Raw genomic sequence first — 16561 nt, forward strand, 5'->3', positions numbered from 1 at the left:
GTTACTAACACGCATGAGTTCTATAAGCTATATATTTATTTTCTTCAGAAGTGACTACATGTTGAAACTAAAAAAAGTGCTTCAGATTTCTTTCTGAAGGGGTCTACTACTGGACAACCTCCACTTAATCAACTCAGTACATCAGTTAAAACAAAAAAGGGTATAGTCACTTCCTCAAGTAACACCGTTCCAGTGATATAACCACCGCTATTCCTGGAGAGTGACGTAACTTGTTGTGTCATGCGCATGCTGCAGCCAATTATCATCTGCTTTACCTTTTTGTCAGATTGGAGATCTGTCCTGATAATTAAATTAATGAACTGCAGCCAAAGCCAAGTCACTTACTCTCTCAGTGTGCCAACATAGCTGGAAAGGCACTACTGCAGGGAACAGGTATTGACTGTTTTTTATTAAATTTGGGCTCTAAATTGATTAGCCTGGGTTTTTAGTGGTAGACAACCCCTTAAGTATAACAGTCGCTTTTACTCTATTTTCATCCCTGCCAGCTCCAGGATGTTTCTCTTGCACTGGCAAAGATGGTAGAAGAAGAATTCTCTTGTACGCTGTGTATATACAGGTCTGCCACCATCTTCCTCCAAAGATGAGCATCTCACAAGTGGCTTGCTTCTTGGTTCCATGTAGTCAGCTGTATACTTTATATTTATTACAGTCATATGAAAACGTTTGGTCACCCCTATTGATGTTAACCTTTTTTCTTTATAACAATTTGGGTTTTTGCAACAGCTATTTCAGTTTCATATAGCTAATAACTGATGTACTGAGTAATATTTCTGGATTGAAATTAGGTTTATTGTACTAACAGAATATGTTCAATCCGCATTTAAACAAAATTTGACCGGTGCAAACGTATGGGCACCTCAACATAAAAGTGACATTAATATTTTGTAGATCCTCCTTTTGCAAAAATAGCCTCTAGTCACTTCCTGTAGTTTTAATGAGTTCCTGGATCCTGGATGAAGGTATATTTGACCATTCCTGTTTACAAAACAATTCCAGTTCAGTTAAGTTTAATGGTCGCCGAGCATGGACAGCACGCTTCAAATCATCCCACAGATGTTCAATGATATTCAGGTCTGGGGACTGGGATAGCCATTCCAGAACATTGTAATTGTTCCTCTGCATGAATGCCTGAGTAGATTTGGAGCGGTGTTTTGGATCGTTGTCTTGCTGAAATATCCATCCCCTGCGTAACTTCAACTTCGTCACTCATTCTTGCACATTATTGTCAAGAATCTGCTGATACTGAGTTGAATCCATGTGACCCTCAACTTTAACAAGATTCCCGGTGCCGGTATTGGCCACACAGCCCCAAAGCATGATGGAACCTCCACCAAATTTTACTGTGGGTAGCAAGTGCTTTTCTTGGAATGCCGTGGTTTTTTGCCTCCATGCATAATGCCTTTTTGTATGACCAAACAACTCAATCTTTGTTTCATCAGTCCACAGCACCTTCTTCCAAAATGTAACTGGCTTGTCCAAATGTGCTTTTGCATACCTCAGGCGACTCTGTTTGTGGTGTGCTTGCAGAAACGGCTTCTTTCGCATCACTCTCCCATACAGCTTCTCCTTGTGCAAAGTGCGCTGTATTGTTGACCGATGCACATTGACACCATCTGCAGCAAGATGAAGCTGCAGGTCTTTGGAGGTGGTCTGTGTATTGTCTTTGACTGTTCTCACCATTCTTCTTCTCTGCCTTTCTGATATTTTTCTTGGCCTGCCACTTCTGGGCTTAACAAGAACTGTACCTGTGTTCTTCCATTTCCTTACTATGTTCCTCACAGTGGAAACTGACAGTTTAAATCTCTGAGACAACTTTTTGTATCCTTCCCCTGAACAACTATGTTGAATAATCTTTGTTTTCAGATCATTTGAGAGTTGTTTTGAGGAGACCATGATGCCACTCTTCATAGGAGATTCAAATAGGAGACCAACTTGCAAGTGACCACCTTAAATACCTTTTCTCATGATTGGATACACCTGCCTATGAAGTTCAAAGTTCAATGAGGTTACAAATCCAATTTAGTGCTTTAGTAAGTCAGTAAAAAGTAGTTAGGAGTGTTCAAATCAAGAAATTAATAAGGGTGCCCATACTTTTGCACCGGTCAAATTTTGTTTAAATGCGGATTGCACATTTTCTGTTAGTACAATAAACCTCATTTCAATCCAGAAGTTTTACTCAGTCCATCAGTTATTAGATATATGAAACTGAAATAGCTGTTTCAAAAACCCAAATTGTTATAAAGAAAAAAGGTTAACATTAATAGGGGTGCCCAAACTTTTTCATATGACTGTAGATGTGCAAATTCTGGTGCTTTGACAAACACTTCCCGATTGCCCTGGTGCAGTGGCAATTGAGGTAATACTTTTGGGATTGAGGACAGCTGTGAATTGACAGCTGGCATCATGCCCCTGGGTTACCAATGGATGGGCATCTAAAAGACACCCCCATTACTAACCCAGTAAGTGTAGAGTTAAAAAAACACACACATACAGGAAAAAAATAGTTTATGTGAATAAAGACTCCCCCACACTCTCTCATTCAACAATGTATTAATTTTTAATAAATCCAAAGTTCTAACATTATCCAATCGTGAATAAAGACTCCCACACTACATTTTTCAACAATATAATAATGAAAAAAATACTCAAAATTCTGTTATAATCCAGTGGTTTAATGTCCCACGATAACCATAGATTCCTAAGGAGCTTCGTTCTGAAAACGTTCTAAGAATGAGGCAACATAGGTCACTCCCAGTCAGTGGTAGGCATGGAATTTAGCACGATCAAGAGAAATTCTGGGTCTGCTGCTGACTGGCTGTGACCTCTAGAGCCTCATTCTGAGAACATTCTGAGAATGAAGCTCAATAGGAATCAATGAGCATCGTGGGGCATTACACCTCCGGATTATGTCAGAAGTTGAAGGATTTCTTTTTAATTAATAATTTGGTGAATGAGGGAGTCTTTATTAAAAAAAAAATGTTTTACTGTTTATGTGTTTTTTAACTCTTACCAGATTAGTAATTAGGGTGTCTTATTGACGCCTCCCCTTTTCTAACTCTGGACTTGATGCCAGCTGTCAGTTCACAGCTGACCTCAACCCCAAAAATATTACTCCAATTGCCACTGCACCAGGGCAATTGGGAAGAACCAAGCAAAGCGCCAGACTTGGCACATCTTATGAATGTGCCACTTCTGGGGCAGCTGCAGGCTGCTATTTTTATGCAGTGAAGGGCCAAATAATCATGGGCTTTCGCAGACTGATAACACCAGCCCCCAGCTATCTGATTTACCTTAGCTGGTTATCAAAAATAGGGGGGATTCTACATAATTTTTTAAAAATTATTTATTTAAATAATTTAAAAAAAATGGCTTGGGGTCCCCTCTAGTTTTGTTAACCAGCTAAGGCAAAGCACACAGTAGAGGGCTGCAGCCCTTAGCTGTTTACTTTATCTGCATTGTTTATCAAAAATAGACGGGACCCCATGTTTTGTTTATTGTTCGTAGCAGCATATAGGCATCTTTCCCATGATGAAAAGCTTGTTGATTCACTGCACTGAAGCCTTGTAGCAAACTTTATTAGTATTGAACAGCACCCAAACTCTGAACTTGGACAGGTTTGAGCCCTGGACACTACTGTTGACTCCTGCTCATCAAACCCATGACGAGCAGTGACAAATCTTATGCCACAAATCTTACTCTATTCCCTCATTAAAATAAGATTTATGCAAAGCGCACACGAAGGAGCTTGTGATTTCATGTCTGGCCTGATTCTTTAAGAGACATGCGCAGGGGCGTAATGATAGTGGTTGCAGAGGCTGCAACTCGGCCTGGGGGTAGAGGGGGCACACTGCATATATACCAGGATAGGGGATATGCTTACCATGAAGGGGACCAGGATGGGGAACATATAGACCTGGATGGGGGACATATAGTCCAGGATGAGGGACATTTTACCAGGAAGTGGCCCAGGATAAGGACATATATGCCAGGATTGGAGACATATATATCAGGATGGGGGACTTATATAACAGGCAGGGCCCCAGGATGGGAGACAAATAGACCAAGATGGGGGACATATTTACCAGGAAGGTGCCCAGGATTGGAGACATATGTACCAGGATGGGATACCTATTTACCAGGATGGGGACATTTATAACAGAATAGGGACATGTACACCAGGATGGGGGACATATTTACCAGGATGACACGCAGGCTAGGGACATATATCAGAATGGGGGACATATTTACTAGGAAGGGACCCAGGATGGGGGACATATAGACCAGGATGGGGGTATTACTACATAATTAAGAGAGAGGTGGAACAACACTTATCTCTTTATAGAATTTAGAATGCTGTAAGGGCCCATGCATCTGACCAACATGTGGTGGGCCAGGTCCGCATTTTGCTCCGGGGCCCATTGGACTCTAGTTAAGCCACTGGGCGTGCACCTCTCAATGAGTCAAGTACCTAATCATCCATCATCAAGACTGACATGAAAAATGACATTCTTGAATAATTGAGCCCAAAGACCTCACATTCAGAACTTATTACTAGAATGGACAGGTCCTCATTGGGGTGTAATATACTTATCTGAAACACGATGCAGGTTGTACATTGCATAACAAGAGTTTAAAAATTAATTAAGCAGTTGAGATTGCAGCCTAAAACGTAGTACAACTTTATTTTAAACAGAAAGTAACACCTGTTAACACATAGAAAAATTATTAGTCCCATACCAAAGGAGTTCATAGTCTTTAAGAGGCTTTTACAGGATTTAAAAATGGAAAACTTACTGTAAAATTAGTTGTCCTATTTAAATAAATATCGACTATGTGTTGATTAGTTTGTTTCTTATTTTTCCAGAGCTGATATCCATAACTAACAGTCTCTGTATTACAATTTGAACAGTGTCTTGTTCTCTCTCCTACCTGGTTTCTAATACATATGTAGTGCCAAACATCAACAGAGTTGACCCATGTACCTGTCATGGCTATTGACGACAAGTACAGTCAGTATAGCGTAAGCCTGGATATATCAAATGTGCAATAAATAGTGTTTAATAACCAGTGAGAAAGGAACTACAGGAAGTGAGACAGGCAACGCCATTGAAAATCTGGGGATAGTTTATTTAGCCAGAGTTACTTTAAAATGTTGAGGATGAGTGCATATGGGTTGATTTTATTAAAAAAAATAAATGAATCCCAGAAAAGGCCCTAAAATAGTAAAATCAAGGCCACGTGGATTCTACATAGTAAAATTTGAGGCAATGTGTAAAAGCTATTACTTTACCTCTCAATCATTGAGGAATCCATATGTAGAACATTATTAATTGTTATGGCTCTATATAAATTAGGTTCTCATGATAAGTAAATTAAATTTGAAAAAAAAAACAAATCAAAGAAACTAATATGTAGAGCTAGATTATAACATATACAAATGGCTGAATATGCTGCTTAGTTTATATGCGCACAAGGTTTTTTCAGGTGAAGCCGTTCTAAAAACATCCTGAAAAAGTCATTGCCTATAAGAATGAACATGCATTTCTATGTAAAAATGGCTTGCTGTTCATCTGTTCAGTCTTTTGTGCATCCTCTAACTGCTACAGGTTTCCAAAGACATCAATCAGTTAAAACAAGTGATCTGACTAGGAATGAGCGAACGGCTTGGTACTCGGTAGGGAAGCAAGCATATTGATACTCGGGTGCTCTGTACTCATTTACAAAGTATAATGGAAGTCTTGAGTATTTTTACAGAATATCCTTATTATATATATCACACATCTCCACATCTTAACACCTACCCGTGAGACTAACACATTTGTTTGTATTACAGGAATACAATACAATAACCATTGTTATGAGCATGGCAGGAAAGTTTTCAATAGGTATTGCTTTTGGATTAATTTACCTATATACAGCTGAACTGTATCCAACAGTCATACGGTAAGAAGATGTGCTGTATTGTTATGACTTATGAATTATAACTTGTATTTAAAAGGAGTCTGCCAAAATGCCTTTTAGACTATCTATACAGTGATACTAGCCCTGTACCTGTTACTGGTACAGTGCTTGTGAAAATTATTTTAAATCCATATGCAAATCAGAGGGCTTTAGTGCACCCATGACGTGACTTGAGCTGGATGCACCTTATGCCCTCTTAATTGGGGCCTACATTAGTTTGTGATGAACAACGTTCACTCCTACAGTGAATAATGCCTTATGTAAGTGCGCATGCACAGTATTACTAGCTGTGCCGACTATACATGCACACAGCGGCTGAGCACATTCTCCTACCTACATTCTCTGCAGATGATGCTCACTACACTTCCTGGTGTACGAGCAGCATCACTAGAGAAAAACCAGGAAGGAAATCTGGCCTTTAAAGACAGTATCCGTGCATACACATATACAAGCAGGGTACCGTTTGCTCAAGGAGTGAGCGTTTTCCATTACAAGCTAGGGCAGGCCCCATGGTGCAATTTCAAGGGGGTGTAACAGTGCACCCAGCTCATGGACATACTATAGATGCACCGAAGTCCTCTTATTACATATGGACAAACCATCAGTATATTTGGTTTTCAGTACCATCTCTCTGCTGAAAACGTTCAATATATAATCTCTTGATATCATCCCTGCATTACTACAAATATAAGTGATTGACTGCTGTCCTTAACATTGTGTCCTCCCTCCTATCTGAAACAGAACTCCTTGTGTTTCCTCCCTCCACTAACCTGGACTATTGGAACTCTTTACTAATCTGCCTCTCTCTTACTAAACACTTCCCTCTACAATTCTTCCTGAATGCAATAGCCATGATCATATTCCTGTCCAACTGCTACACTGATGCCTCTACCCTGTGCCAGTCATTGCATTGGTTGCCTATATGCTACAGAGTCCATTATAAACGTATCACTCTCACCCACAAAGCCCTCCACAGGTCTGCACCATTCTACATCTCGTCCCCATCTCTGCCTATCACAATATCCATGTACTGTACTTCATTCTGCTGATAACCTGAGTAACATCCTCAATAATCCGAACCTCCCACTCTCATCGCCAAGATTTCTCGCAAACTGTGTCAATTTTGTGGAATACACTACCCATGACCATTTAATTAACTCTCAATACCCACAGTTTTAAGAGTGCCCTAAAAATGCATTTCTTTAGCCTGGCTTATTGCCTGACCTCACTTATCTAACTTTTCCCATTTTGCCCCTACAAAATTTTCCTTCAAATTTGGTCCCTTATAGCATCTGTTTACACACGCTCCATGCTTAATAGCACCTGTATCTATACTTATAAAGATACTGGATGGTGACCGGTTCATGCAGCGTTGTTGAATACCATATTTATTATATTAATAGCTGGACCATACATGACAGATACTTTTACCATTGAGTTATTGTGTCTCCACTATTTCCTAACAGATCGTAAGCTTTCGAGTAGGATCCTTTCTCCTCTGGTATCTGAATTATGTGTTTACTCTGTAATGTCTTTATTGTCTGTACAAGTACCCTATGAATTGTAAAGTGCTGCAGAATATATTGGCGCTATAGAAATAAAAGTTATTATTATATGGGTTAATATTTATTTTCACAAGCATGGTACTAGTAACAGGCACAGTGCTAGTTTCATTTTTATAGGGGTGAAGTCCTCTACTGAATATCACTGTATATTTAGTCTAATAGACATTTTGAGGGTGAAAGACTTAATTTAAGATGTTATTTACAACAGTTATCAGGTGTCATTTTGAGTTCTTTTTGTTACATTTCTAGATCCTTGGCTGTTGGTAGCGGGAGCATGATGTGTCGTATTGGCAGTGTGGTTGCTCCATTCTGTGTCTACCTGACAGAAGTATGGATATTCATGCCACAGGTACTGGCTCTTAGACATCTCTAACCTTTCTGTCTTATGTGTCATAATAACTCTACTATATTTCTATGGATTCAAAATTTTATGTAACAGTTGTAATGTGGTCGGGGGTTGCATTCGTGCACAAGGTTACTCGTCTTCCAAACCCTGCTATGTAAAAATGGGGGTCCTGCCTGGGTGTGTGTGCTGTTGGTTTTACCTGGGCGATACACCTCTGTAGACTGCATGCTGCCATTGTTCTGGCAGGCCAAGACCAGACGGAATAGAACAAATTTAGGGAGACCAAAGTCTGAAAAAACTTCTCTTTACACAACAATACCATGATAAACACTATGTACTTCAGATTGTAGGCACAACACTTACTTCACAAATGCTTAATTTGCTGTATGCTGATGTACGAACTTTCCAGTTACATATAATGATACGTTACTTTTCGTACAATTAACAAAAGTCCAGTAAACCATTAAGGGAAGCTCCATCTCTCACTGTGAGGACCGCATGGGTGAGGTGTAATGCTACTCACAGTACCCAGATGAATTGTAAGGCCCCTACAGACTACTGGATGTAATGCACCCTCAGATAGGAGAACTTACATGTGCATCTCAATAAATTAGAATATCATCAAAAAGTTTATATATTTCTGTAATTCAATACAAGAAGGAAACATATACTGTATACTATATAGAGTCATTACACACAGAGGGATCTATTGCACTTCTTTATACCACACTTTTTCTTTCCACTCAACTTTCCATTAATATGCTTGGATACAGCAGTCTGTGAACAGCCAGCTTCTTTAGCAATGACCTTTTGTAGCTTATCCTCCTTGTGGAGTGTGTCAATGACTGCCTTCTGTACATCTGTCAAGTCAGTGTGCCACCCCCGTGCCAGCAGCCGCGCTGCTCGGATCCAGATCTGCGGTATGGCTCGAGGGACTCTACCGGACCCGGGGGTCACGCGGACACTCCGAATAAAAGGGGGTCGTATTTGTACGGGGGTTGTTGAAAACTGTCTGTGACGCCACCCACGGTGTGTGGTGAGATGTAGCACCACCACTGCTGTTGTGGGGCTCCCGGGGGTCATGGGCTGGCAGCTGGATGTTAACCCCTGCGTGGGCAGGGATGGATGCCCCGGGGACCAATGTCTCTGTGCAGGGGATGATAATGGCAGGGGCTGGCGCACCCGGTCAGGCCGGGAAAGTTACTCACTGTTGAATCAATCACACAAGTCTTTTGGTAAACCAAGGTGATGGTGCCGGCTGCCGCAGATGGGTGTATCTGGTCCCACACCCGGGCTGATGGTCACTGCCCCTTTCCTTTGCACTTTGTGTTTCCTTGTGTAGACTTCCCGGTGTGTAACGCAGGAGTTTGCTGCCGGTCCTATGGTTGAGAGCCGTGCCCGTCACATGCTGACCCGTGGGATCTACCGTGCCCTGGCGGATACCCTATCCATCTCTGCGGGTGCATGTCTACTTTTTAGGACTTAGGTTGGGACAGGACCTAGAATCCTGCCCTCAATCGGTTAATTAGCTAGGCCGTCGGTGACGGTCCTAGCTTCAGGGTCCGAGTACCCCCTGGTGTGCACGGTTTCCGGGTCAGTTTTCTGGTGTCGGTACCAGCGGGCTACAACCCTGCCCCAGTCCACCTCGGATCTGCCGAGCCGTCTTCCCGTCTCCTGCTGGCGGTGACTACCGTCTGCCACCTAGCCAATGTGTCAGGGCTCCGACCCTGACACCTGTCAGTTTCTCCTTTCACTCCTCCAAACTTAACTCCACACTCCACTCTGTCTAAACTTATCTGACCTTTTTCCCGCCCCGGGCTCTACAGACCCCTAGGTGGGCGTTTTCTTTCCGCCTGGTCCCGCCCACTGGTGTGCCTGTCCTTCCCTGGGGGGTGACTAGGGTTTCAGGTCGGCTGATTTAACCCTGTGTGGGTGCGGTGTTGTGAGGGGGCCTAATCTGTGTGATTACCTGGTTTTTGCCAGGGCGTCACATCAGCATTCTTCCACATGATTGTGTAGCCTACTATACCGGACTAAGGGACCATTTTAAATGCTTAGGAGGTGTTTTGTGGTAATTATTCTAATTTTCTGAGATAATGACTTTTGGGTTTTCATTGGCTGTAAGCCATAATCATCAACATTAACAGCAATAAACACTTGAAATACATCACTCTGTTTGTAATGACTCTATATAATATGTTTTTCCTTTTTTGTATTGAATTACTGAAATAAATTAACTTTTTGAATATATTCTAATTTATTGAAATGCACTTGTATGTTTCAATATGGTGACCATGTAGCATCATCTATAGTATAGACAATCGTTTGCTAAAATCCTATTTATCCAATTACGTCCATTCAATTCTCTTTAGTTGGGCCTTCTGCTTCACCTGAGCAAAGTTCTTAACCTTTTCAATGGCCTCAATGGCCTGCACTCAGGACCTCATCCTTCCCTTGAATCTCCTCTTGGCTTCATGCCTGAAATCCACTTTTGCCAATCTCATTTTTTATTCCTTAAGACGTACTATCTGATACATTGTGCTCTCCTATCTTTGCATATGAACATGAACCCTTTTAGATACAGGTCTGCAAGTAGTTAGACTAAGGGGTGCTTCACACATAGCGACAGCGACGTCGCTGTTACGTCACCATTTTCTGTGACGTAACAGCGACCTGGTAAGTCGCTGTTATGATCACTGCTTAGCTGTCAAACACAGCGACGCAGCAGCGATCATAACATCGCTACATGTGCAGAGAGCAGGGAGCCGCGCACACTGCTTAGTGCTGGCTCCTTGCTCTCCTAGCTACAGTACACATCGGGTTAATTAACCCGATGTGTACTGCAGCTACATGTGCAGAGAGCAGGGAGCCGCGCACACTGCTTAGCGCTGGCTCCTTGCTCTCCTAGCTACAGTACACATCGGGTTAATTAACCCGATGTGTACAGCAGCTACATGTGCAGAGAGCCGGAGCCGGCAACACAGGCAGCGTGAGAGCTGCGGAGGCTGGTAACTAAGGTAAATATCGGGTAACCACCTTGGTTACCCGATATTTACCCTGGTTACAGCTTACCGCAGATGCCGGCTCCTGCTCCCTGCTCGCTTCATTTCGTCGCTCTGTGTGTCACAGCGGGAGAGCGCCTTTGAAGAAAACGAACCAGGGCTGTGTGTAACGAGCAGCGATCTCGCAGCAGGGGCCAGATTGCTGCTCAGTGTCACACACAGCGAGATCGCTAATGAGGTCACTGTTGCGTCACCAAAACCGTGCCGTAGCAGCGATTTCGGTAGCGATCTCGCTATGTGTGAAGCACCCCTAAAAGTCTGTCACTTCTCAATGCTAAAAACTCCAACTGCCCCACTACCAGGAAGTTACATCCTACAGGCCCATGCAGCTCCTCTCATCCTGGGCTATTCCCAACTATGAACCCTATGTGGACTCAACCATGTGCATGCAAATCACCATACAGATAAAAAACATATTTAAAACTGTGCAATACTTTACATAATTCCACATTTTCTTCAAGGTGGGTATGGGCAGCATCTCACTTCACTTCCTTACACAGTCACAATTTATTTTATTGAGGAAAGCCATCAATCAATTTGTCCACTTTTAGTTTAAACTGAGCTAAAAATTCATGTAAATTATGGGTTGTGTCAATACTGCTTGTGATGTGTTTGCCAAAATGTGTAAAAGTGTGCCTGGTTTTTAAAGGCATACATTTCATTTTGTTGTCTTAACATTTCAAGGTGTGCACCTCGTAATAGATTTGGAACATTATAATCCACTGAGGGATAGTGTAAAGGGTACTTTACACGCTGCGATATTGGTACCAATATCGCTAGCGAGCGTACCCGCCCCCTTCGGTTGTGCGTCACAGGCAAATCGCTGCCCATGGCGCACAACATCGCTAACACCCGTCACATGGAATTACCTTCCCTGCGACGTCGCTCTGTCCGGCGAACCGCCTCCTTTCTAAGGGGGCGGTTTGTGCGGCGTCACAGCGACGTCACACGGCAGCCATCCAATAGCAGAGGAGGGGCGGAGATGAGCGGCCGGAACATGCCGCCCACCTCCTTCCTTCCTCATTGCCGGTGGACGCAGGTAAGGAGATGTTCGTCGTTCCTGCGGTGTCACACATAGCGATGTGTGCTGCCGCAGGGACGACGAACAACATCGTACCTGCAGCAACAACGATATTTGGGAAAGGAGTGACGTGTCAACGAGCAACGATTTTTCACGTTTTTGTGCACGTTGATCGTTGCTCCTTGGTGTCACATGCTGCGATGTCGCTAACTGTGCCGGATGTGCGTCACTAACGACGTGACCCCGACGATATATCGTTAGCGATGTCGCAGCGTGTAAAGCACTCTTTAGACTTGCACATGAGATATCAGCCTTAATAATTGTGCCCTTGTAACTTTATAGTGATTTTTCATGCTTTATTAGCCAAAAGTAACATTTTGAATTTGTGTTTTCTCAGCTACTTGTAGGCATTATGGCGTTAGTTACTGGTATTTTAACTCTTATGCTGCCGGAAACACTTGGAAAACCACTTATGAACACTATGGAAGACGCTACAGAAGTAGAGAAAATGGAAGAAAGCAAACAGAAATCATTATTGGAACCTAATGGCGTTGTGATGGAAAAACTAGAATCTTCCGGCGCAGATATCTCTGATGAATCTCTGATGCACAAATTCTAAATCTTCTGACCATGTCATATACATTCTCACATACACAATTATCTTCCTGGAAACCAATGTTCTTTTTTGTATGGCGTAAAAAGTTTGCAGGACAGACTGAAACATTCTATATAACAGTCAAAATTAAAGTGAAAAAAAAAATCAGGTTTTGTGATAGAACTCAAGTACTTGCGGTGTTTGAATCTGCAAAAGAGAAATGGTTAAAGGCTATGAACACTTCCACACAGAATGTTATTTTTCATTTGCTTCCTACATGTAAAATGAGGTAACGTTCCAAAGTCTTCATGATTGTTTTGTTATTTTATCTGCTAGTCCTTTATCTAGTGGCCTGGTTTTCAAAACTGTTTTAAATCAGAGCTCCTGCAACCAGTTTTGATGGCTATCTATGTCTTCCGGGTGCTGACTTGGAAGTCTGGACCAGCCAAATGTCTCCTGATCCACACTCGTCAGATTCATATATACGGTACCTATGAGACTGCGGTCGGTCCAGACATTGTGGTCCATATGTTGGATTTGTGAAACCTGCCTTAGGCCCCCTTCACAGGTCAGTGATTCCGGTTCGTATGACGTCCGTTTTCATACGTATCGGAGACATGGAAATACATAGACCCATTAAAATCAATGTGTCTGCATACACATCAGTGTTTTCAGAGGGTCCTTGTGTCCTTTTAGAGCACACGCGTGTCCATGTATTCCGCACAGAGACAAGTCCGTTTTTCTCTGGCAGCTCTGATGTGATTTGTGTGACATCAGTGTGACACGTACAAACAGGTGTCTTTGAAATAATATTATTTTCTATACTCGTCTGTCTCCAGCGCTACTCGTCTGTCTTCGGCACTGCTGTCACTTGCTTCTGGGCCCGCTCATTATGCTCTTGAACATTCTCTGCACCATGGACCCGGAAGCAGAAGCGCCAGAGACATCAGCACCGGGGACAGCAGCAGTAAAAAGTTCCTGTTCTTGGTTTGCTATCACGGATAGCACATGGTGAACACACGTGTTCCAAAATCATGGTACCCGGATGCGCCATATGCACCTTCAACACAGCTGTGCAAAACATGAACATTTTTCATGGAAGTGTGAAGGTGGTCTTAGAGAGTTGACTAGGTAAGGTGATTATTTTCATGTCTCCGCAAATGTGTAGAGAGGAGAAAGTATCTATGGTTTCCTGGATAAAGTAGAGGGAGGGGAAAGAAAAAATAAAATAAGGAGGAAAGCACACAAAGAGGAAATATGCACACTATTAGAGATAGAGTTCTTTTCCACTTGCGATTTTCATGTGCGAGTGCGATCCGATAAAACATCGGATCGCACTCACACCAGTGTTAATCAATGAGGCAGTGTCCTCTTGCCTTTTATTTCTTGACACGAATCGTGCTCTTGGTGCAATCGCAGCATGCTGCGTTTTACAGCGAGTCTCGGCTCACGCACCCCCATACAAGCCTATGGGAGCATGTGAAACATCGCACTGCACTCACATGTAATGCGATGCAGTGCGATATATACAGAGACAGACAGCAGATGAGATGGGGAGAAAGTGTTCCCTCCATCTTCTCTGAGGCTGTGATACGATCACAAGATCGCATCACAGTTGCATGACCCTCGGCTGACTCATGCAGCAGAGAGTCATTAGCATATCGCTTCTGATGCTCGCACTCGCATCGGTAGTGGTACGCAAGTGAAAAAGAGCCCTTATGCTGATATTTGAGCTAGTGAAGACAGAAGTAACCAGTATATACACAGAGTTCATGTCCAGCATGTACTCCTGGGAGGGAAACTCCCACAATAGTAACTTTGAGCAGGTTGTAAACTGGATATGGTTGGGTTGGCAGGGTTGAAAATGAATGAAGGAATTAAGATTTTAGTTTTTTTTTTTTTACTAAAGGTAGCCACTAAGGCAAGGCAAAGGTGTTCATAGCCTTTAATGCCTCTCACCTGAGTACCATAAGGACAAACTCATACCGTAACACTTGATGTATATTCTGATAGTTACTTTATAGCTGTAACTAATTATTAATGGGATCATTCTATTATTTCTTGAACTAATGGACTAATAAACTCTGAACCACAATGTCTATAAGACAAACATTTTTAGTTTTATGATCTAAAATTTGTTTCAAATTTATTTAGCTTTTAACGTTTTGGTTTTTTTTTTAATAGTGGCAAAGATCAGTAGAATGGAGATAAGTTAATAAATGTTTTTTTAACAAGTACAAGTTTAGAATGTCTTGCAGGTCATTCTGTGAGGGACATAGATTAGACTGTGGAGGGGGTTTGCGTTAGCGCGTCTTATAGTGTGAAATGAAATGTATGTAAAAAATGCACAGTCTATAATTAATCCACAAAGATAGGCTTTGTTCATCTCACCTCATTCATAAAAAATATTGAAAAAAGACAAACTTGTTCTTGAACAATGAATCCTGGGAAGGATGGATACGAAGTCTATGAAAAATTGGTAATCTGTCCAGCACTGAATCTCCAGATAAAAATAAGTAGACATCTTATTGGTCCATTTAAAAAAAATAGAAAAACATACAAGTTTAAAAACAGTACATCCTCAAAAAAAATCTCCTGAGATCCTACGCGTTTTGAACCTAGATGAGTAAGCGATATTCTGTTTTCTATATGTATCTGAACTCAGTAAATTAGCTAGGGAGCCCGATACAATATGGGCATAAGCATGTTCAGTTAATTAACAAGTTCATAAGTAGCAAATCGAAAAAGGTTTGCTACAATCCCACTATATAGTGGGAAACACTTTAGAGTATAGCACTAAAAATACAAAATAATGAAATGGAATTAGTAAAATATATCTTCAATAAATATAAGTAAGATCTTTACAGCATTTCATGCCTCTCTTTCTTTTGCCAGTCTCCCCCGCTACTACCGTGTTTTTCGAAAAATAAAACACTGTCTTTTTTTGCCCCGAAAAAAGAACAAGGGCTTATTATAAAGTAGGGCTTATTGTTCAGGGTAAGTTTATCCCCCAAAAAAGCAGACACCTCTTCCCAGGAGAATTATACTTACCAGACCCCAGACGTTTTCATGGCTCCTAGGTCCTTCTGCAATCTTTGGCGGATGCTCCCTGCAGGTGTGCTCCACAGCAGTCCTCCCCTGCTTCTGGCTAACACACCCACATACATTAGATCGCACACACACCCATACACCCATACACATCAGGTTGCACACACAATCACACATCAAATCGCACACACACTCACTCACCACATCTGGCAATACCAATTGCTTCCGGCCAGCAAAGGAAGATGGGACGCAGTGTAGTGGAGCGCGAGGATGCAGTGTGGTGGAAAGCATGGAGGACTCGGAGGTGGAACACATCCATGCGTTCCACCACAGGTCCTCTATGCGTTCCACTGTACTGCATCCCAGGTTCCCCTGACGGCCAGAAGCAATCTGGTGAGTGTGTGTGCAATCTGATGTGTGATTGTGTACGTGATCTGATGTGTGTGTGTGTATGAGTGTCTCTGTAGCGATCTGATGTGTGTGTGCAATTTGATGTGTGTGTGATCTGATTGTATGTGCGATCTGATGTGTGTGGGTGTGTTCCACTGTGGGTCCTCCCATTCGACGTCTGGTGAGTATAATTGCGGGGGCTTCTATCCTTTCTCTTTTGGGGTGTCCGCTTTCTATAATGAAGTGTCTGCAGTATCCTTAACTTTTTTTAGCTGCATGCTGCATGGATACTTCATTATTGAACTGCGACTAGGGCTTATTTTCTTGCTAGGGCTTATATTTAAGCTTTACACAAAAATGCTGAAAATTCCTGCTAGGGCTTATTTTTGGGGGAAGTCTTATTTTTAGAAAAACAAGGTATTTAATAGAATGTTTTCTATGTCAATGATTGTGAAATTATCAAGTTTACCATTGTGTTGTTGGGCAAAATGTTGGGACGTAGCAGTTCAAGTAGTGGGGTTTATAACACTCCTCAATTGTTCTCTTATCCAT

General features: G+C 42.1%; 1 protein-coding gene across 1 annotated transcript in view; it reads left to right on the forward strand.

Moving 5' to 3' along the window:
• Positions 1-14720, forward strand: part of SLC22A16 (solute carrier family 22 member 16) — an 84338-nt gene extending 69618 nt beyond the window's left edge. The window contains exons 6-8 of the mRNA XM_075340050.1: positions 5855-5964; positions 7797-7896; positions 12374-14720. Of these exons, the coding sequence (XP_075196165.1) occupies positions 5855-5964; positions 7797-7896; positions 12374-12595 (432 nt within the window). The 3' untranslated portion in view covers positions 12596-14720. The remainder of the gene's footprint in view (positions 1-5854; positions 5965-7796; positions 7897-12373) is intronic.
• The last annotated feature ends 1841 nt before the right edge of the window (positions 14721-16561 follow it).

Source organism: Anomaloglossus baeobatrachus, chromosome 3, assembly GCF_048569485.1.
Source record: "Anomaloglossus baeobatrachus isolate aAnoBae1 chromosome 3, aAnoBae1.hap1, whole genome shotgun sequence".
Classification (NCBI taxonomy): domain Eukaryota; kingdom Metazoa; phylum Chordata; class Amphibia; order Anura; family Aromobatidae; genus Anomaloglossus; species Anomaloglossus baeobatrachus.